The following is a 24,496-nucleotide window of genomic DNA, read 5'->3' as shown; positions in this document are numbered from 1 at the left end:
CCTACCAACGGCAATATGTAAATCTGGGAATAGAGTGCGCTCTCTATTAGCCAGAACAAAGGTAAGAAAAAACTGCAACAACAGAAAAATAGTCAAGAAAGGAAGTTATGCCAAAGGATTTCTATGGTGCTTTTCCTTGAAAAGACTTTGCTTTCGTGCTTGTTTTTATAATTAAGGCTTTAACTGTGCTTTACCTAGTTTTGCCCACAACAGTCCTTGTACTGTGGATGCTCTGTCAGAAGTGCGTAATCAAAGCGGTTTCATCAGTCAGCTGAAAGACATCAGTGGCGTCTCGCTGATTAATTTGAGAGCGCTGATTTGTTCTAAGTCTTTCCAGCTTCTTGTAAAAGACAACTGTGTCATTGTTGTGTCTCCTGATGAGAACCGCTACGGGGCAGGGGAGCGCAGGGCTCCCACAGATCAGTACGTCAATCGGTTCGTCTTAAAGCTCTGCCTGAGGATTACAGGCCCAGACCGCGCCAACATAGGCACATTCCTCAAAATACTCAGGAGCACCCCAGGAAGAAGATATTTAAAGTGCACCGGTCACCTACAGACCTTGGAAGAAGCCATTTTGAGGGAACAAGTATCATTACGTGCGTCTCATGCTTCAGTCATGTCACTAGTTCCTAATGTATTGATTCATTCTCTGGAATGTTGGTCTAGCCCACAAAATGTCTGCCGTGTGCAGGCACCACGTACTCTGTCAGCTCCTAAATTAACCATCAGTGACAGAAAATCCAATACAATTGAATAGAATGTTGAGGGTTCACAATTTAATTTTATACATGTCAGGTCAAATTGATTTGATTTATGTCACAGATCATGGTTTTGAAGCTATTAAAACAAGAATCCCCTTGAAGTGTTTTGTTTATTTTTTTCTCTCAGAGTTATGAGGTAAATCTGTTGCATTCTCCTGGGAGAGGAGGCGTGGTTGTCCATTGAACAGATTAAAATTACTTTTTGATATGTTTCTTCAAAAGGAAGCCATTTTTGACCATGCTATATACTAGGGGTTGGCAACCCTCGGCATGCTTGCCAGACCTGGCACACGGACCACTTCTGTCTGGCACGCTGGCGCTGCAGCTGTCCCACTAAAGCAGCCGATGACAGCCGAAATGGAGTTTCTGCGCATGCGCAGAAGCTCAGTTTCGGCTATCTTCGGCTGCTTTAGTGAAGCAATTACCGGGTTTCTGGAGAGGAAGATGTGTCTCCAAAGGTAGGTGTGGCATTAAAAATTGAGGGGCACATTTATGTGGCATACTATCAATAGGGGGCACATTTATGTGGCATACTATCAATAGGGGGCACATTTATGTGGCATACTATCAATAGGGGGCACAACTATAAGGCATAATATGAATTGGGGGCACTACTGTGTGGCATAACGTTTACCTGCAGGTCCCATTACTGTTAATATGATATTGGCATCGTAAAATGAGACGTAAATATATATACACATACACACATACTCGAATGGCACACCTGGGCTTGACTAAATTTTAGCTGGGACACTGATAGATAAAAGTTGCCTCTCTAGACAGCCTACAATTTCATGGGTGGAACAGGGAGGAGACTGGCCATGTGTACATAGACAATGCATGGTAAGAGTATGCTCAAGTGCATGCAGCAGCACCCGACTCAAGCTTTGGGCATCTCAGGTACGTGTTTTTCAATTGTATGATGGTCGTGTATGCAGCTAGAACATGTGTTTGCAATCAGGAGTAACTGTAAAAATGCATTTTATGTATGGTGACAAACATGATGCATGCATTACACGGGGGCGAAAGTGAAAAAAACAAAACTTTTTTTAAAAAAAAAAATGTTTTTCATTATTTGTTTTCTGTGTGTTCTGCTGGGACTTTATGTTCCACATATGTATTGTACGTATCTTGCATTGTGTTGCATCTGTCAGAGCAGAGGATATTAAACAAGAGACGTTTCTTTGTAAAGAAACCTGAAACGGCACAGGACGCCAACAACGTGGACCGGAATCCGGACCTCAGTGCTGGACTTCAAACGTAGTATTTGGAAGGCCTTCCCTTTAGCGACTTTTTACAGCCATGTTGTCGTGAGCAATGACTGTAATTTCGTACTCACTGTTGTGGATCGGTCGGAAGTTTATACACACTACACAATGGAAACGAGATTGGAACGAAAATATTAAACGGTACGACCAACCAAATGAGGCGACATTCGTCCACTTGGGCAGACTTTCGACCATCGTGTCACTGCACACACTGACCTGACTTTTGAACGAGCGGTCGTATGTCGGCTGATTTAGACGATTATTGGATGAAAACCGTGTGGTGTGTACCCAGCTTTACATCCCACCTTGTGCTATTACCACCTCCTTCTGACTGGCATACCAATTACTAAGTTATTACCCTTGCTGTCATTCATGAATGCTGCTACAGCGCCTCTACACCCTCCCTTCTTCCCCATCTGCTGTCCTTCTCCGTCATCTCCTTCATATACTGCAGAATAAATAAAGTGCTGAGCTTTGCCAGCAGATGCCGACCTAGATTTCTGATCTCATCCATAAAGTCTCTCCCAATCTTCCTCTACGTTCCTCCAGTGTCCTCCTAATATCTTCCTCTCTCATAAGTTCATCAAATACATGTGACTTCTCCTGGGCAGATCCTCTTGTTTGGAACCGTCTACCACTTTCTATCACATTTTCAAAAATATTAAATGAACCTTTCTTCCAAGAATCCTATCGTTTATTCCCTTCTCCGTAATCGCTGCTCTTACACCAACTCCGCCTTAGTTTCCATTTACAAAAATTTTTTTCTCGGTATTCAAATTTCTAATCATAATCCACTAAATAATAATAATAACTGGGAACCCAAGTGCTAATTTATCATTATCCTGCACGGCGGCTCAGTGGTTGGCACTTCTGCCTCACAGCGCTGGGGTCATGAGTTAAATTCCTGACCATGGCCTTATCTGTGTAGAGTTTGTATGTTCTCCCCATGTTTGCATGGGTTTCCTCCAGGTGCTCTGGTTTCCCCCCACACTCCAAAAACATACTGGTAGGTTAATGGGCTCCTAACAAATTGACCCTAGTCTCTCTCTCTCTGTCTGTCTGTGTGTGTGTGTGTGTGTGTGTGTTAGGAAATTTAGACTGTAAGCTCCAATGGGACAGGGACTGATGTGAGTTCTCTGGACAGCGCTGCGGAATTAGTGGCGCTATATAAATAAATAGTGATGATGATCCTGGGACCCCATGTCAGTGTGATATTGCTCTGGGACTCTGGGATATCCCAATACCCCTCCCAAAAAAAATAATCAAATAAAACGCCAGACCTGTGTTGTGTAGTGGATGATTCAGCTCCAAACACACAGATTACTAGACTAACTTCCATAGTGTAAACAGTAAAACATATTGTCACTTTAATGATTATTAGATCTGTCAACGAGATAGAAACGACTGACATAGACTTGTAAACTAAATTAGATTATTTTTATTTTTTTTCAAATTCCAGACATTTTTCTCTAGGACAACTGCATCCAGTTACCTCATTATAGCCCCTCTCCCTGTATAAGGCATTGCAGCCGTTTCCCTTTGCACAGAAAGTGTAATTTGTTAGTACTGATAGGTATTATTCCCAGTGTACAGCCTCTCCCATCAATCATTGCAGCCTTTGTTTCTATGTATTAGTGAGATTACTGAGACTGTTATTTTATACTTGTTTGTTCCCTGGGGTTAACCCTTCCGCAGACACGTGTTCTTAATGCTGGTAACATGGTAGCAGGACTCCCAAAAAAGAAAAGATATTTTTACGTTGGTAATTAGTCATGTTGTAAAATGCAGCCCTGTCCTCTCCCCCAATTTACAGGAATGTCCCCAAAGCGGTGACTCGGACAGATAGTGATTTGCATCCCATGAAATGACCTGATCTCTCTTCTTACTCAGCCCCTGACAGCTGATGAGTGGGGAGAAGATTTATGAGGATTATGTCTGGATTCTCAGGGATGGGGCCTTGGAAGAGACCAAGAGGTCAGATTCTGTCCATGAAGCAAAGCTTATAAATACCAGGGAGAGACCACCGGTAGTGTCACCGAAGCTGTGAGAAATGTGTAGTTGTCACATGAAAGTGGGGAATAAAATGAATGATGGAGCAGGATTACTGCATTAGAAGTCAGTGAAATTATATGGCGTAAGCGGATAAGATGGGCCTGGTGGGCTTGTGACATGACTGTAAAGCAGTGGTCAGGGAACAGGGGTAAATTACCCCAAATGGGGTAAAAATAAAATTCCTGGGGGTAATGCTGCCGATTCACATGCTGTCAGTTGGATTGTAGACCCCTTAAATGTGAAATTGCTGTTGTACCAGAAGAGCCTCAAGGGTTGGCAGAGGCACTTCTTGAGCTTCGATGCAATAATGAAGCACGTATTGCATTTGAAAACAAAGCAGATCTGTCATATTTTTGGATGTCAACAGCTGCAAAGGCATCAAAATTGCACATGAGGAGGCAGTCAAAAAGTTGCTGCCTTTTGCAACAACCTACCTTTGCGAACAAGGATTTTCCACTCTAACGACCATAAAAACAAAGCAGAGAAATCGATTGGACGCTGAAGACTGTATCCAAATTGCTCTGACATCAAAATGCCCCAATATTGATGCTCTCGTATCAAAAATGAAGCAACATCATTTCTCCAAAACCTGAAGTTTTGAAGTTGAAGCTTTCAAAGAATTTTTTTAATAGATTCAATAAAATTTTGAATTCCAATAATTAATAATATATGATTTCCTTCCTTTCAAATCAAGGGGGTAACGTCGGCGTATCTAAATATATTTGGGGGTAAAAGGTAAAAAGTTCCCTGACCCCTGCTATAAAGGCTCCCTTAGGTCCTTTGCTGAATTTAGACTCTTGTGTTGCAGTGTGTTTGTAATATTTGTTATATTTCATGATTAATATGATACGGAAACATTTATCATTATCCCAACGTTCAAACATGCAAAATTGGGATACAAACACAAACACCCAATCCGCCCCAAATGCTCACTTTGGGATGTAACGCCATCCAATTTTGCATAAGACCACTCCCATCCCTTTTGAGATCCACGATTCGGGACTATCCCGCTGACATCGGGACAGTTAGAATGTATGGTTTAATGCAGCGGTGGGCTACAGGCAGCAAAGAACGGGCGTAGTTGACCTCCATGTCATGTGACCTCCTCTGCACAGTGCAGGGAGGTCATGCGGCAAAACTGGAGGAGGTGGGTTTACTCAGTGCTCTCCCTCCTTCCTCTGTGCAGACCCTTTGAAGACTAGAGGCCCACGCAAGCGGCTCTCCACCTCTTTCACGTTGCCCCTCATTGGTTTAATGCAATTTCTGAAAAGTAATAGTTTAAATGTACAACAATAAGGGCCATAGTCAAACCAAGGGGGATTTCTCAGTAGCTGGAAACCCCCCTCCAAGCCCGGGGCACTGTATAATTGAGGTGGCTGGACCCTGCCCCCGCTTCACACGTCTCTGCTCGAAAAGGGAGAGCTGCGTGCACCTAACAGTAGTGCACACAGCATTGCCCCTGTATATTATGAGGAAAGGGAAAGTTGGAGAGCAACCAAGCACTCTCTAAAATTATAGCCATGCCCCCATGCATGCTGGCCACGCCCACTGGCAGCACGGTGTGGAAACCCACCCTCTACAAATCCTAGGTTTGCCTCTGAAGGCCATATATACAATGGGTAAAACAATTACATTATTACCTCTGTTGTCTTAGCATTCCCTGCATGCTATGGAGATCCCTAGTGTGTACTGTGTACATATATATAGTCTTACCTGGAGTGTACATAACCTAATGGTCAGCCAGTTTGCAGAATGCAGCAACATTGTTGCAAGACAGTGACGATAAACTAACAACGGCCCTGTCTGTCTGCCAAGGTCTATTGCAGAAAACATGGAGGGGATGTGAGAGATGAAACAGGTTGGCTGAAACCTCCAGTTCATAATATTTAAAATATTAATATAAATGCATGCTAATTTCTCTTCCAGAAAGCAGCAGAGAAGTTAAAAAATAAATAAATGCTACTTTTCTTAATATATTTGGGGGAATTTTTTTTTTATTTTTTTTTTAGTACAAAATAATACCCTAAATGAAAAAACGAAAACATTTGTATCAATCCTGGGAGAAATGTTAAAGAGGTATTAGATGCCTTGGACTGATGGTTGCATATGACTGCCGCAGTCACAACAACAGTCCCTATGGAAAAAGTTTATTTTGCGCGGGGGACGGAGACGGACAGACAGATGTAAAATGTGTACATCAAAATAGACCGTAAGTTTTAGATCATCTTAAGGCTTTGTCTGTTTTACTACTATGTTTGTCCCCAATTGTAAAGCGTTACAGTGTATCTGGCGCCATATAAATAAATGTCAGTAGATATTAATTGTAAATAAATACTGAGAGAATGTACAAGAACTTAGCTCACGTTTACAAACAAGGCTTCTATTACTAATGTGTAATAATAACAATAACATTGTATCCAGTACATATGTTTACATATTTAAATGTTACAAATTTTGCTAAATAGTTACATTTTTGAGAATCTACTATTTACCGCAACTTGAAGTGACGCTGTCTTATAAATCTGGATACGTCACTGTCTTTTCCAGAACCTAAATCTTCTTTTATGAAACGGCGAAAAAGGGAAAGCCACTCAGTTCTCCGGTTCTTAGCTAAACTGCTGTAAACAAGATTATTAGACCGTATAAAATAAATTAATATTAGAAGCCATATCGTTGGCCTTTCGTGAAAAGCAGAGGGATGTGTATTAGGGTAAAAAGAAATGAACTAAAAAAATATATATATATATTTTAGAGTTTCTGACAATTGAGCTACAATACACATGTGATGCTGTTATATATACAAACTGGGAGTTATAAGCCACAATGCAATTATTACGGATGTTACAAGTCACCTCGGAGACTCATGACCTATATAAGAGCATTCGGTCTGTGACATTGTGTCTTTATATAGTCACAATCACTTGGCTACTCACAGTATTCTTATGATTTACAGCGAGAGATACATAATGTACAGACTAGAGTGCAGTAACATGGACTGTAAGACACAATATACTGTAAACCTCGGGGGCAGCGGGGATTTGGATTCTTTAAAATGTAACAAGAGTTTTTCACAAGGACTTGTCTCATCTTTCCCAGGCACCTGCAGCTGCAGTCCCTCTGCACTGCTGTTAGGTCCCACTAGAGGTCCTATAACCTGGATAAATAAGATTAGTGCAGGAGCTATCTCAACTTGTGTGTTCGGTATCACGTGATAAGACCAAATATTATTTAGAACAGCTTGCATAAATATATTAGACATTTGCAATTCCCTCCTTACTGATCTTCCCAAAATCAAACTTGAACCCCTACAATCTTTTTTGCACGCAGCGGCTAGATTGATTTTCCTTGCAAACCGTTCTTCCTCTGCTGATCCACTCTGTCAGTCTCTACATTGGTTGCCTGTATTTCAACAAATCCAATATAAAATTCTTCTACTAACATACAAGGCCATCAACAAAATTACACCAACATACATCTCCTCACTTGTCTCGAAATATCTCCCAACTCGACACCTCCGTTCTGCACAAGATCTGCGTCTCTCATCCACTCTCATCGGATCCTCCCATTCCCAGTTACAGGACATTTTTCCGGCTTCACCCACTTTGTGGAATTTCCTCTAGTCTTCAAACCTTCAAGCGTTCTCTGAAAACCAACCTCTTCAGACAAGCTTATAATATTCCTCAACCAGAATCTTAATCTCCCTAGGTTAATTTATTACCAACATCTACACAGCTAACACATTGCAACAACCCTCTGACCAACATTGCTGTGTGACTGATCATACAGCCCACTTAATACTTTTACCTTTGCATTCTAGCTGGTCCAATATGCAATATGATGTAGCACATGCCCTTGTGTTTCTAACTCCCATTGTCCTATAGATTGTAAGCTTGCGAGCAGGATTCTCTTACCTCTCTGTCTGTATGTATTACCCAGTATTGTTTTATTAATGTTTATTAATCTAGGGGCAGCTCGGTGGCATAGTGGTTAGCACCTCTGCCTTACAGACACTGGGGTCATGGGTCCATGGCTTTATCTGTGTGGAGTTTGTATGTTCTCCCCGTGTTTGCGTGGGTTTCCTCCGGGTGCTCCGGTTTCCTCCCACACTCCAAAAACACTGGTAGGTTAATTGGCTGCTAGCAAAATTGACCCTAGTCTGTGTCTGTCTGCATGTCTCTGTGTGTGTGTGTGTGTGTGTGTGTGTGTGTGTGTGTGTGTGTGTTAGGGAATTTAGACTGTAAGCTCTAATGGGGGAGGGACTGATGTGAATGAGTTCTCAGTACAGCGCTGCGGAATTAGTGGCGCTATATAAATAAATGGTGATGATGATTTTATGGATAAGTATGTATAGGCCAGGTGATTTAGGTTTAAGATGATGCTCAAAAGTCCTTTTAAACTCAGATTTTATAAAAAAAACACATTGTATTAATCGACATGGTATCTTTTATATCAGAAATTAGATTGCAAGCTCTCTGCTACAGAGCCATATCTCTTCCTGTTTTCTCGTATGCCCCCATCTCTTCCACCTGTGCATCCTTGTATTATGTCTCTTATATGTTTTGTACAATACTTTATGGTTCATCTCTACCTTACCTATTAATTCTAATGTTTTATGTCTAATTTCTTGGCATCCTGGCTTCTTCTGTATCTTGCTGGTTGTATTTGCACAGTTCTTGTACTATGCTCGTTTTACTTACTGTATGGCGCTGTAGAATATTGTTGTACCATATGCATAAATAAATAATAATTAAGGAGTAAAGTCCAGAGCCATAATCTAAGTATGTGCTGCCCTAGATCTATCCTGGTACAGTACCAAGATGGCACCTGGTTATTTTATTGTAATGGTATAGGGTTGTAAGGACCGACCTCACACTCTGAGCCGCATATGGTGGTTTAGTCTTCACCCAGTAGTAAGAAAACGGCCACCTGTCCGTGTAGGGACCTGGCCAGGGGCAAACGCAGGATTTGTAGAGGGGGGTTTCCACACCACGCCAGCAGTGGGCGTGACCAGCATGCATGGGGGCGTGGCTATAATTTTAGAGAGTGTTTGGCTGCTCTCCAACACTCCCTATCCCCATAATATACATGGGCAATGCTGCGTGCACTAATGTTAGGGGTACGCAACTCTCTTTTCGAGCAGAGCCGTGTGAAGCGGGGGCAGGGTCCAGCCACCTCAATTATACAGTGCCCCAGGTTTGGAGGGGAGTTTCCAGGCACTAGAACCCCTCCTTCCCACCTCGGCTTGCCTATGCTGGGTTACAAGGTGGGTTCTAACAACTAAGAGACAAGGGGGTATATTTACTAAACTGTGGGTTTGAAAAAGTGGAGATGTTGCCTATAGCAACCAATCAGATTCTAGTTATTTATTTAGTACATTCTACAAAATAACAGAATCTGATTGGTTGCTATAGGCAACATCTCCACTTTTTCAAACCCGCAGTTTAGTAAATACACCCTAGAGTGAGTACTTGCAGGTGGTATTTAATCATTTATCATTGTGTGCCATATTAAGTCACCAGATACCAAAGGAATATCATGGTAATTTGGTTGTTTTCAAAGGTAATCATTTTTCGTACGGTTTTCAGTGAATATGACATTCGCTGCTGTCTCTCTTTGTAAAGATACAAGTTATCTCTGGGATACTTTTACATGTATCCTTACTCACAGAGTAGTACATTGGTGACCAGACTCGGAAATTGAAATTAAGAAGCCGTCAGACTTAGCAGCGCTGCAACAGACAAAGGAAATTCAATTAATTTTCTGCTCCCCCCAGCAGTGCTTCCCAAGGCATGTTCCTCCCTCTTTATGATAAATATAGCCCAAATTGAGTAAACATTAGCTTAGCTGTCTAAACTGCGCCAATCCTGCTCCATATGCATAACTGTTTGTTTAATGTTTTGCCGTGTCTTGGTGTAATGTGTTTAATCTGTTTAATGAGGATTTGTGTTATATAAAGGTTGTGTTGCGTGTGTATGTGTGAAATCTGAGCCAACATGCAGCCATTCACACTAATCTCTGAGTCTCTATTTTGCTATTTGAAAGACTGGAATGTATTCACGTCAAACTAGAAAATCTATCCGCAGACGCCCCACTTGCTTCACGCTTTTTGTAGGACTCGCTGTGATCACAGGAATGCAGCTTCCTTTCAGACACGCAAGTGTGTTGTAACAGCAGAGTTAGAGAGATTCAATGGGATTGAGCACAAGAATGTTCCCTAATTATACTTATCAAAGAGTAAATGCTAGCTGGGGTGAAAAAGGTAAAAGAAAAACAAATTTCGAGAGCGTGTAAAGCCACATTCTGACATGAACAGAGAGGTCTATCGTGTCCGTCAGTGAAATGCTGAGGAGGGTGGTACCCCTCTATCTTTCATCAGTGCAACGCCAGAGCTTGTGTGATTGGCTAAAGAGTCTCTAAAGAGCCAGTGATACCACAGGGAGCTAACGTTCCGTGTGAGGTTTTTGTCTTCTGTCCGATCCCATCAGTACCTCAGGTTGGGCTACAGAACTTGTTTTTGGGATCTTCGATTGTCAGATGTGCAATGTATTCTATTGATAACTGCATATTTTGGGGTTCCCGAAAAATTGAACACTGACATTTGTACACAGAATAATAACATAGGCTGGACATTGTATTCTCTTTTCAGAACAACAGATTAGTAAATGTTAGAAATCTAAACAGTCCTTGTAAAACAGGCTGAGGATTTGTTCCACGGAGGAAGTGATTTTTCTATGCACACCAAGCTTCTTGCAAGAGCCTATTCCAGAATATTAAGGGATGTACTCATTATGGCCAATTATATAGAGCAATTGTGTTTTAAGCAGATAGTGAAAAAGATTACTACACATTAAACTCAATGTAGTCACTGGAATACTAGCCCATCTATATAATGTTACATAATCCTTATAATGCTTTGACTTGTTATCAAGATTTAGTTCTCTGTAATCTGAAGCTATTTTTAAAATTACTCACACTTGGCAATGAGCATTGTCCACGTATTAATATTCTGAGGGCCTCAGACGTTCATTTTACTTGCTACAAAGACATTTCGGTCTAAGCCCTTGTACAAATACTAATCTCATAAATCTGGAGGTATGAAAATCATAATCCAATCTTCTGCAGGTCAGGGCATGACATTGAGGATTTATCTTGTTGATATTCATGCTGGGCTGGATACCGCTGATGTTTAACAAGCCTTCTCTATTTCACACATAGATGGAAACCCTACTGCCAAAAGCAAGAGCTACTATGCTCAGTGGCCACTGCTTACTGTTATTCATACCCACTTACAGTACATAGGTTAATTTACAGATGTCAAGTACAGCTACTGTAGTACCACTTATGGCCAACAGATGTCAGTACAGAGCCAATTTAATTCCAGTTGTTTATTTATTAGAGATCTGTAACAGTTTGAGAATTGTAAACTATTTTAGGACATAATGAACGTAGACTGCAAATGTAATATGTGATTTTAAGACTGTAAACTTAAGTGGTTTTTTTTCTATTTGCAGATTACTTGCAGTGTCTTACAAGTGGACTGCATGCAAAAACATGGCAAAATCGGTCCTGGATATGTCATTCAATCTCTGATCAGTCCTAATTATTCCTTGGTTCTGCCTAGTGCCTCAAAGAGGAAATAACCCACTCATAAGTATCATCATTTATTTATATAGCGCCAACATATTCCGTAGCGCTTTACGATTGGGGACAAACATAGTAAACTAATAAACAAACTGGGTAAAACAGACAAATAGGTGAGAAGGCCCAGCTTGCAAGCTTACAATCTCACATAGCGGGTGGATTAATATCCAGTGGGGGCACAGAGCATCTGGCTGCCAAGGCATGCTGGGACTTGTAGTTCCACAACTCCCAGAGCGGCACAGATTGCCTATCTTTGCTGTAGGAGTACACGCGTGACCAACCTTATGAATGGCCATTGTATCTGTGTGACTGATAGTCAGTCTGTATATTGCACTTTGAACATTTCTAGCCTCACCCGACCTTCAAATCACAGAGCAGTGACCCAACGCGACCCTTCATTTTGCCAGAGGCCCCCTGAATGCCTTCCCGACTGTCCATTGTTTGATGGAATACTGCAGGCAGATTACTGTCTAAATCCTTACAAGATTCCCATCCCCCACGAGTACAATATTGCACATTCCTGTCTGTGCTAATGCAGCTGCTTCCCTCCACTGCCTGCTCGAATGATCTGTGTTTTGCAAAGTAATGCACTTATCACCTAACTGCAAGTAATATTTATTCCATAGATTAGCAAACATTGTATAGTTGGGTGTTTTTTTTTTCAGAGGCATTTTGCCTTTTATAACTGGTCTGGTTTTAAAGCAAGATAAAAAAGGGCATTTGCCCCCAGCTACAAAGATACCAGCTGAATCAGAATTTATCCTTCATCCATATATGTTTCAGATAGTTATACATTGTGTTTTATTTTTATTTAATGATATATGTGTTTATGTTGCTGTGTACTGACCCCCTTTTGAACCCTCCTCGCCCTCTTTGATCCCCTCTCCTACCTCCTAAGTTCCCTATTTTACTTTTTGTTTTCTGAACCCTTTTAACTGAGAAAACGTAATAAAAATCATTATTGGGAAATGATATATGTGTTTATTCTGTTACCCTAATTAACCTGGATGTTTGTTTTCTACTGTGGGCTTACAAACATGACCCAGCTTAGAGTTTAAGAAACTTTTTTCATATCACCTACACCTGCGACGTGATGATGTAAATTGCATCGTTGCTCGTGGGGGGATAAGGCCCATGATGACACAAGTCACATCTTCACCCCCCCCCCCCCCCCCCCCACACACACACACTTGTCCCCTTGACGTCTTCTCAAATTGTTCAAAACAAAGACTCTCATGAATTAAGACACAAATCAGGACTTAGTGAGAATTATTTTATCTGAAAACTTTGCAATTGATTTGGGGGTTGATGCAAAAGTCCTACCAGTGATATCTGACTTTTGCAAGACTTGGAGCGGATAATCGTAAAAAACAGTAGAATGAGCTGTGGACCTGTGCACTCAAAGAGCTGCATTTGCTTTAACTATCACTTAACACCAGGGGGTAAATGTATGAACCTCCGGATTCTTCAACTCCGGCGAGTTCAGCGTCTTCAGCGCTTAAATTTAAAGCGCCGCTGCCTTGTAAAGGGAAGTCTCCCTTTACAAGGCAGCGCCGCTTTAAAGTTGAAGTATCCGGAGGTTCATACATTTACCCCCAGGTCTGCTAATATAATGGCCTGGACTGAAACACTTGTCTCAGAATTTATGGGACAGCAAATTGTCCAACAATTACAAACAGACACATTTGTGGTCAGGCTGTGGGCGTAGTAACTTGTGTATTTCTGCAGCTAATGTGATCCCTCTGCAAAGACCCATCTAAGAGCTGCTGCTGTGTCCCTTCCACACGCCCCCACATTATAACATGACCTTAATACTATGTTTAACCAAGATTTTATTACTTCATGCTCTGGGTATAATGGTGTAAATACATGTACATAAATATATGTTACAGTATTGCCTTTTCCACCATAAAATCTCTCACCTCCTCCTTCTGACGTTTGAACCGCCATTGACGTCTGTGGCCACTATTACGGTACATTCAGTGCTAACGTTCTCTCCAAACAAAGACGTCCTTCACAGGGGTTTGTAGATTTTATTTTCACTTTTAATCAAATAGATGCTAAAAGGATCTTAATGTAAAAGGTTAAAGATATCTCCTGCAGTGTGATGGATGGAGATCTGTAGGGAGCACACGCTATATATACACTCAGCACTCTCACACTTTCTCCAAGGCAAACTCCTCTGTTCAGCATCAGAACTCTCTGTCCCCCCTACAGCCCCCTAGTAAAATGTGGGGATGAGGGTCCAACGATGCATTTCCGTTCCCCTGGGGCTTCTGAATATTCGCAGGGGCCACGTAGCGGATAAACAAGCATCGTCGCGCTCATCTCCCCTCTGGGCCTCATAGTCTTTGCACCCCCTGTGATGGCTGTAATTCGGCCCCTTGTTGGGATCCCAGAACAATGACACACTGACACTTGTGGTCCCAGAACAATGACACACTGACACTTGTGGTCTCAGAACAATGACACACTGACACTTGTGGTCCCAGAACAAGGACACACTGACACTTGGGGTCCCAAAACAAGGACACACTGACACTTGGGGTCCCAAAACAATGACACACTGACACTTGTGGTCCCAGAACAATGACACACTGACACTTGTGGTCTCAGAACAATGACACACTGACACTTGTGGTCCCAGAACAAGGACACACTGACACTTGGGGTCCCAAAACAAGGACACACTGACACTTGGGGTCCCAAAACAATGACACACTGACACCTGTGGTCCCAGAACAATGACACACTGACACTTGTGGTCCCAGAACAAGGACACACTGACACTTGGGGTCCCAAAACAATGACACACTGACACTTGTGGCCCCAGAACAATGACACACTGACACTTGTGGTCCCAGAACAATGACTCACTGACACTCGTGGTCCCAGAACAATGACACACTGACACTAAGTGGTCCCAGAACAAGGACACACTGACACTTGTGGTCCCAGAACAATGACACACTGACACTTGGGGTCCCAGAACAAGGACACACTGACACTTGGGGTCCCAGAACAATGACACAATGACACTCGTGGTCCCAGAACAATGACACACTGACACTTGTGGTCCCAGAACAATGACACACTGACATTTGGGGTCCCAGAACAATGACACACTGACACTCGGGGTCCCAGAACAATGACACACTGACACTTGGGGTCCCAGAACAATAACACACTGACACTTGTGGTTCCAGAACAATGACACACTGACACTTGGGGTCCCAGAACAATGACACACTGACAATTGTGGTCCCAGAACAATGACACACTGACACTTGTGGTCCCAGAACAATGACACACTGACATTTGGGGTCCCAGAACAATGACACACTGACACTTGTGGTCCCAGAACAATGACACACTGACACTTGTGGTCCCAGAACAATGGCACACTGACACTCGTGGTCCCAGAACAATGACACACTGACACTTGTGGTCCCAGAACAATGACACACTGACACTTGTGGTCCCAGAACAAGGACACACTGACACTTGGGGTCCCAAAACAATGACACACTGACACTTGTGGTCCCAGAACAATGACACACTGACACTCGTGGTCCCAGAACAATGACACACTGATACTCGTGGTCCCAGAACAATGACACACTGACACTAAGTGGTCCCAGAACAAGGACACACTGACACTTGTGGTCCCAGAACAATGACACACTGACACTTGGGGTCCCAGAACAAGGACACAATGACACTTGTGGTCCCAGAACAATGACACACTGACACTTGTGGTCCCAGAACAATGACACACTGACATTTGGGGTCCCAGAACAATGACACACTGACACTCGGGGTCCCAGAACAATGACACACTGACACTTGGGTTCCCAGAACAATAACACACTGACACTTGTGGTTCCAGAACAATGACACACTGACACTTGGGGTCCCAGAACAATGACACACTGACAATTGTGGTCCCAGAAAAATGACACACTGACACTTGGGGGGCACAGAACAATGACACACTGACACTTGTGATCCCAGAACAATGACACATTGACACTTGTGATCCCAGAACAGTGGTACACTGACACTTGTGGTCCCAGAACAATGACACACTGACACTTGTGGTCCCAGAACAGTGGTACACTGACACTTGTGGTCCCAGAACAATGACACACTGACACTTGTGGTCCCAGAACAATGACACACTGACACTTGTGATCCCAGAACAATGACACACTGACACTTGTGGTACCAGAACAATGACACACTGACACTTGTGGTACCAGAACAATAACACACCGACACTCGGGGTCCCAGAACAATGACACACTGACACTCGTGGTCCCAGAACAATGACACACTGACACTTGTGGTCCCAGAACAGTGGTACACTGACACTTGTGGTCCCAGAACAATGAAACACTGACACTTGTGGTCCCAGAACAATGACACACTGACACTTGTGGCCCCAGAACAATGACACACTGACACTTGTGATCCCAGAACAATGACATACTGACACTTGTGGTACCAGAACAATGACACACTGACACTCGTGGTCCCAGAACAATGACACACTGACACTTGTGGTCCCAGAACAGTGGTACACTGACACTTGTGGTCCCAGAACAGTGGTACACTGACACTTGTGGTCCCAGAACAATGACACACTGACACAAAGGTGAAATGTTTGTGGATCACGCGAAGGTGAAATGTTTGTGGATCACGCGAAGGTGAAATGTTTGTGGATCATGAGGAGGTGAAATGTTTGGTATTTACGTGAACGTGAAATGTTTGTTGATCACGCAATGGTGAAATGTTTGTTGAGCAGAGGAAGGTGAAAAATATGTTGATCACGGGATGGTGAAATGTTTGTTGATCACGCGAAGGTGAAATGTGTTTTGATCGTGTGAAGGTGAAATGTTTGGTGGTCACGTAATGGTGAAATGTTTGTGGATCACGCAAAGGTGAAATGTGTGTTAATCATGCAAAGGTGAAATGTGTGTTGATCATGCGAAGGTGAAATGATTGTTTAGCACACGAATGTGAAATGTGTCTTGATCACGTGAATGTGAAACGTTTGTGGATCATGCGAAGGTGAAATGTTTGTGAATCATGTGAAGGTGAAATGTTTGTGGATCACGCTAAGGTGAAATGTTTGTGGATCATGCGAAGGTGAAATGATTGTGGATCATGCGAAGGTGAAATGTTTGTGGATCATGCGAAGGTGAAATAATTGTGGATCACGCGAAGGTGAAATGTATTTTGATCACACGAAGGTGAAATGTTTGTGGATCATGCGAAGGTGAAATGTTTGTGGATCATGCGAAGGTGAAATGTTTGTGAATCATGCGAAGGTGAAATGTTTGTGAATCATGTGAAGGTGAAATGTCTGCTGATCATGAGGAGGGGAAATGTTTGTTATTTACGTGAACGTGAAATGTTTGTTGATCGCGCAATGGTGAAATGTTTGTTGAGCAGAGGAAGGTGAAAAATATGTTGATCACGGGATGGTGAAATGTTTGTTGATCACACGAAGGTGAAATGTGTGTTAATCATACGAAGGTGAAATGATTGTTGAGCACACGAATGTGAAATGTGTCTTGATCACGCAAAGATGAAATGTGTCTTGATCACGTGAATGTGAAATGTTTGCTGATCATGCGAAGGTGAAATGTTTGCTGATCATGCGAAGGTGGAATGTTTGTTAATTACGTGAACGTGAAATGTTTGTTGATCACGCAAAGGTGAAACGTGTTTTGATCACGTGAAGGTGAAATGTTTATTGGTCACGTGATGGTGAAATGTTTGTGGATTACGCAAAGGTGAAATGCGTGTTGATCATGAGGTGGTGAAATGTTTGCTGATCATGCGAAGGTGAAACGTGTTTTGGATCGCGTGAAGGTGAAATGTTTGTTGATCACGTGATGGTGAAATGTTTGTGGCTAACGCTAAGGTGAAATGCGTGTTGATCATGAGGTAGTGAAATGTTTGCTGATCATGCAAAGGTGAAACATGTTTTGATCATGTGAATGTGAAATGTTTGTTGATCACGCAAAGGTGAAACGTGTTTTGATCGTGTGAAGGTGAAATGTTTGTTGGTCAAGTGATGGTGAAATGTTTGTTGAGCACACGTAGAATGTTTGCTAATCACGCGATAGTGAAACGTGTTTTGATCGTGTGAACGTGAAATGTTTGTTGATCACGCAAAATCCAAATGAGGTATAGATTATTGGACAATATACTTACCTAATGCAGGCCTCCTTCGGCAAGATGAAGCATATATCAGAGGGTGGCGAGGTGCAGAGGATGTATGTACAGGACAGCTGGTGATTTCTGCTGATGTATGTGCAGGACAGCTGGTGACGTCTGCTGATGTATGTGCAGGACAGCTGGTGACGTCTGCTGATGTATGTGCAGGACCGCTGGTGATGTCTGCTGATGTATGTGCAGGACCGCTGGTGACGTCTGCTGATGTATGTGCAGGACAGCTGGTGACGTCTGCTGATGTATGTGCAGGACAGCTGGTGACGTCTGCTGATGTATGTGCAGGACAGCTGGTGACGTCTGCTGATGTATGTGCAGGACCGCTGGTGATGTCTGCTGATGTATGTGCAGGACCGCTGGTGACGTCTGCTGATGTATGTGCAGGACAGCTGGTGACGTCTGCTGATGTATGTGCAGGACAGCTGGTGACGTCTGCTGATGTATGTGCAGGACCGCTGGTGATGTCTGCTGATGTATGTGCAGGAGAGCTGGTGATGTCTGCTGCTGCTGGGTCAGTGTCCTGGCTGTGTGTGACAGTGGATGGAGTCTTGAAGCAGTGATCTAGCAGTGACCATTATGATGTCACATCATGACCTCACTCAGCTCAACATTCCATAAAGAGGAAACATCCACAGGATATTTATCACCTGTCTGCTCATATAGTCCTCTGTCACCAAGACCTTTTTATCTTCTCATCTACTTTCTCTCAACTTATATCACTTCCTGTAATTTAATAAATCTGATTTAACTGATTTATCTACCACTCTTTACAATGTATTTCTAGACCTTTAAATGTACTGCTAATTAGGTCCATTACTATCAGAACATTGTAGTTATTTACAAAAAAAAAAATAGTTTGGTTGCCGTACAGCGACAAAATGTCCAGGCCTATAATATTAGGCACTTATCCCTATAACTGACATTAGTAAGACATAACGATGCCCATATAATACATGCTCCCATCACATGATACAACCTTATTGGCCATTATAAGAGTTTCAATTTTATTTTATAAATTGAATAAATCTGCTCCCTTCCCATAATAGTACTTTGGTGGTGGTACCTCCCCTCTCCACAGCTGGGGAGATCCAACATGGAGGGTCTACGGCTTTTAGTTAATGAAGTTAGATCTTTCCTGCTGTAGATAGAGATAAGTAGCGCTGAGGGTGATCAGTAAATGTACCGTGAGCAAATGTACCCACCTCCCCCGGGATTTCCCTGAAGCCAACGAGGAAAAGTTGGCAAGCATGTAATAAATTGAATTTTCCCTTAATAAAATCAATTACGCAGGAAATATCAATCAATTTCTCATGACAGAAACAATGTTGTCCGCTGTTCTATCTGTAAGTTTATATTCCCAGTCACCTTTTCAGTTACTCTGGTTCTAACTCCAGGCAGAGACTTACTAAGACCCCGGGGGACTGGGCAAGATACTGGTTTAGGCCTCGTTTTACCCCGTCGAAACAAACCCGAATAAAGATGGGTTAGATTAATCAGGGCCACTCAGTGTCCTCTGGGTCTTAGGCAGAAGCCATGAGCTTTGGAATGATAATTGTTCATCAATGCAGCGTACACACTAATGCGATATCGTTCCGACTCCTGAATAACTGAGGTCAGTGAGTGCGAACCGTTTGGGTTCGATCCCGCCTCACTACCACTGATGACCTGTTCCCACTCCCGCCACCAGGACTTTGTCCAGGCTGCTCCTCACCTGTGGAACCATCTCCCACACCCCAGGTTAGATCTCCCACACCTCAGGTTAGATCTCCCACACCCCGGGTTAGATCTCTAACACCACCCCACCCCAGGCTAGATCTCTCACACCCCAGGTTAGATCTCCCACACCTCAGGTTAGATCTCCCACACCACCCCACCCCAGGCTAGATCTCTCATACCCCAGGTTAGATCTCCCGCACCCCAGGTTAGGTCTCCCACACCCCAGGTTAGGTCTCCCACACCCCAGGTTAGATCTCCCACACCCCAGGTTAGCTTCTACACTCCCAGTCTTCAAGCGTGCCGTTTATTTTTTTCACGCCTATCAGCCCCCCTCCTAACTCACCATCACCTCTGTACTGTGCATGTGGCACCCTATATATAAAGAATATTAATAATAATATCACCCCCACTCCCCCACCTCCCTATTTGTGTCTTCCCCTTTATAACTTGATCTGCATTACCAAGTTATCTGTGTAGCATTTGTTTAATCAGTAGATATCTGTTTTTTGTAATCAATTGTTTTACAGGTATTATGTAATGTATTATGGATAGATGCTGTCTGTGTATTGTACAGTACTGTATATGTCAGAACGGCGCCTTATAAGTTAAAGATGATAATAATAATAATGTTCCCTCTAGGCTGAGCAGTCCAGAAAGGAAACAGATAATATATACTTTATATATATATATATATATATATATATATATATATATATATAATCGTTTGAGCTGCCGCGGTGTTGGATAATTGACTGGCGTCTTGTAAGTTTAAAGAATAAAACACACATCTTTCTTCATATTCCTTAAGTAGAACCCCCCACATTAGAGACACTGAGTTGCGTCAACAATGAAGTTTACAGGATACAGATAACACAGATTGGTATTCTCTATGTATAGATGTACAGCAGGAAGCTCGCTGTATGAACGGCTCATTAGTGGGATCTACTATTTATTCTCTTATCACTTTGCTGACTGGGTAAACAAGCCGGATTCAGGCACTCTCTATTGTTATAGACTGGGGCGAGATGCCGTAATATGAGGCAGATAAATGTCTATAGGAGACAAAGACTAATTAGGCCGCTGGCAGCGTCCTGTCTCCTACACATAGTTGGCTCCCTGGGGGAAACAAAGTCATATACAGTGTAATTTACTATGTTGTTCATGTCTTTTTGCCAGAATCTGGGGTCTTGATGTCACATGACACTGGAGGTTAACCAATGGCCAATACTCACGTGACTGCAGACTATTAATCCGTTAGGAAAGGGTGACATCACAGAGGCATAAAGAAATATTACATTCATACTTGCCACCTTTTCCTCGTTGGCTTCAGGGAGATCCCGGGGGAGGTGGGCATGTGGGGCGGGGCTTGACAAATTGCATCCATTATGGCCCCAACCCCTAAACGATTGTCACAATTTTGGGGCTAAGATGACACAATATTTGCGTAATTAAGCCCCGTCCCCTGCAACCAGGAGGTTGCCCCGCTCTCCCGGGAGGTCTCCCAGAAATGCGGGAGTCTCCAGGACATTCCAGGAGAGTAGGCAACTATGCGTTAAAGAAAAGCAGGTAATGAATCTCTAGAGACTGTAGTGTCTTTTACATTTCTGTCTTCATTACTAAAGTCATGTGGTCTTACCTGTCAGTCATTGATTAAATCTTGGTCTCCATGAAAATGGCCACCTCCATAGGCATCAATACATGGACATAGGACACCATTTCTGAACTGTGTCATCATGCCACAGATGGCGAAGCCAACCACGTCTTGTACTGGCTCAGCATCAGGGAGAATGCCAGACTCTTCAGGGAGTGAGGGAGATCACCCCTATTTCAGGGAGTCTCCCTGACATTCAGAAAACCCCGAGCCACTTGGTTGTGTTTGTCCCTCTGGCCTAAAGTTGCTATCTCTCCCCTGCCTTATATGTATGTTGTACATACAGGTCTGTGTGTGTTAGGGGATTTAGATTGTAAGCTCCAATGAGGCAGGGACTGATGTGAGTGAATTACTCTCTGTTGCACTCAATAGGTAAAGGATTAGATAACTTGTGCTATGAATATTTACACAATTAGGTACCTTGCCGGTTAGGTCTCTGTGGTGTCATCAAGCACAAGATTCACGCCAGTAGTGTTCCACCGTAAGGGGATGGACAATGCTGCGGCCCCTCTCTACTTCAACAAGTGAGTATGTCGCGGTCCCTGATTGCTGGTTCTACTGTTGTTTCTTCATAGAGCTCACTGCAATATAAGACCCATTTTTGTAGGGATCCGGCTATGTTTTAATGAATGTTGTCTTCAACAAAATGGCCCCTGTGATTGTTCACAGTTTTGGCTCTAGTGTCTCCGCGACTTTAGAGAAAAGTAAAATGTAGTCAACTGTGATATTCTGCAGTGTCTAGCTGCTGAGAGTGATGTGACCAGATGAGTATCTGTAACACTAATTGCTGTATTACTTTACAAGGTGTAACATTATTCTGGTAAGATGGTCAAGAATAATTTATTTAATGGTGATTAATATTAATGTGTTTTTTTTTAATGTGCAGCTTACTTTGTGCCTTATTTTTTTACTTAACATACGTTATTACATTTATATACATTGTACTTCTCTATTTTTATTCTGATTGTAGTGTTTTCTGAAACCAAGCATTTGGAAACGTCCCTGCCCCCGCCTGGCTTGTTCAGAAAGATGGCCGCTCTCCATGGGCTTGTTCCTCATACTTGCCCACTTGCAAAACGTGCCCTCCAGGAGAGGAGGTCATGTGATAAGTGTATGAGGGGGCGCTGTGTCGCCATTGCGTCACCACGGACCCGTCCTCTGCTATGATATGCCAAAAGTCATGGCATTGCATAGCGGGGGGGTGGCTTGATTATGCAAAATAATATTATTAAGCCCCACCTCCACCACGACCCAGGAGAATGCCTATTCTTTCGGGAGTTTGGGAGGACTCCCCGAAATTTAGCAACCTCCCGGAAATTTCAGGGGACTATGCAAGTATGTTTTACTTCTTTACAGCTGGGGTCACATCTGAGATAGATTGAGATGGGGTAGATTTATCAAACCTCCTATGAAGGAACAGTGCAGGATTTGCCCATAGCAACCAATCAGATTCTATCTGTCAGATTCTAGAATGTGGAGGTGTTGCCCATAGCAACCATCAGATTCTAGCTATCAGATTCTATAATGTATTAGATAAATGATAGCTAGAATCTGATTGGTTGCTATGGGCAAATCCTGCACTGTTCCTTTATGGAAGGTTTGATAAATCTATCCCATAGTGTCCCTTTCAAACCAGGCTGCTCACTGGTATGGAGATATATCTGCCATACTATGATATATCTTCCTGTGGTATAAGTACCCCCAAGTTAAAAATAAAGGAAACTACCGCCTGCTAATTTTAACTACAAATTATCACTTTATCATGTTAGTAAAGAATAACACAAACACAAAGGAGTATACTTACTAAAGTGCGGGTTTGAAAACGTGGAGGTGTTGCCTATAGCAACCAATCAGATTCTAGCTGTCATTTTGTAGAATGCACTAAATAAATGAAAGCTATAATCTGATTGGTCGCTATAGGCAACATCTTCACTTTTTCAAACCCGCAGTTTAGTAAATCTAGCCCAAAGAGGGGAGCACAAACGCGGTGCCTGACGGAAAGGTTGAGAGGAGTTCCGGATGGAATAATGACACACAAAGAGTGGGTGCATTCTATAGAATAAAACTGCTGCACCTGATCTGCTGTCGTAGGAGGCAGCACATTAAAGGCACACTGAGCAATAAGCCTCTGAAAACACAGGAATCGGCAGCGAATCTCTTCAGCAATAATGGAAGCTGATCCACACTCAGCCTTAGATAAATTGTTCACTAAGATCAAGACTTCCTTCCAAGCAGACGTAACGGCATCCAGGGCTGAACTGACAAAGGCGCTCTCTGCAGTAGGAACATGAGCTGTCACTTTAGAGAAGGGAGATGATGACTTGTCAAGATATCATAACGACATGAAGAGAGAGCTGTAAGAGCCGCGGGAGGTAAATGCTCGTACTGCCCCGGGAAGACCTGGATAATAGGCCCAGGATCAGTCATTGAAGATTTAAAAATATCCCTGAGTATTGAAAAGCTTCGAGCGTTCCTGACTTAGCTGTTTAAATTGCTCTTTCCTGATATATGATGAATCCCTTCTGTGGGTCTCATTTATTAAGAGCAAAATCCTTTTTATTTTTGGTAGCACGTTCCTATATTTCCAGCAAAGTGAAATGGATTGTGGTGCAAGATCCAGAACAGAGGTATAGTGGGCTCAGGGGGTATAGCTGCTATAGGGCCAAGAAGGTATGAGGACCCCACAATGCTGGGGACCACCCAATCTGTGGCTCCTGCTCCCTCTCGCGGCCTCCTCTTCTGAACATGCACAGGACTGTGACTTCTCTCTACTGAGAACAGCGCTTGTGGCACGGGACTCGAGAATGGCATTGCCTGGGTCCTACCCAAAATTTGCTGTACAGTTCTTTTTCCAGAGGTTTAGATTTTTCCCAGTCCTGGTCTGGGAGGGATCAGGGCTTGTCCTTAACTTATAATGCAGCACAGTTTGCACCTTTCAGACGGCATTTTTATTTTTTAGTCCAATCCAAATCTTCAAACACACGTCCAGGAGTCCCACCACCCTCGCAATTATTTCAAGCCGTCAGTGAGACTAAATTGTGCAGCATTTTAGGAGAAAAAAAGGAAAAAAGTGTTAGTTAATGAAAGGGACGTTTCTAAAGCGATTGAGGCTGGATATGTGACGTGACGTTTATACTTTTGCACAGTGCGCTTCCTCAAATTTT

The 24,496-nt window shown here is 42.9% G+C and overlaps 1 protein-coding gene across 1 annotated transcript in view; it reads left to right on the top strand.

The window, feature by feature from the left end:
- TRIM44 (tripartite motif containing 44) overlaps positions 1–12,343 on the top strand; it is a 70,693-nt gene extending 58,350 nt beyond the window's left edge. Inside the window, exon 5 of the mRNA XM_075188350.1 lies at positions 11,593–12,343. Within this exon, the coding sequence (XP_075044451.1) occupies positions 11,593–11,671 (79 nt within the window). The 3' untranslated portion in view covers positions 11,672–12,343. The remainder of the gene's footprint in view (positions 1–11,592) is intronic.
- Positions 12,344–24,496: the final 12,153 nt, after the last annotated feature.

The sequence above is a fragment of the Mixophyes fleayi genome, chromosome 10 (genome assembly GCF_038048845.1).
Source record: "Mixophyes fleayi isolate aMixFle1 chromosome 10, aMixFle1.hap1, whole genome shotgun sequence".
In the NCBI taxonomy this organism is placed as follows: Eukaryota; Metazoa; Chordata; class Amphibia; order Anura; family Limnodynastidae; genus Mixophyes; species Mixophyes fleayi.
The sequence above is the reverse complement of the archived record's forward strand: the minus strand, read 5'-3'. Positions and strand labels throughout refer to the sequence as shown.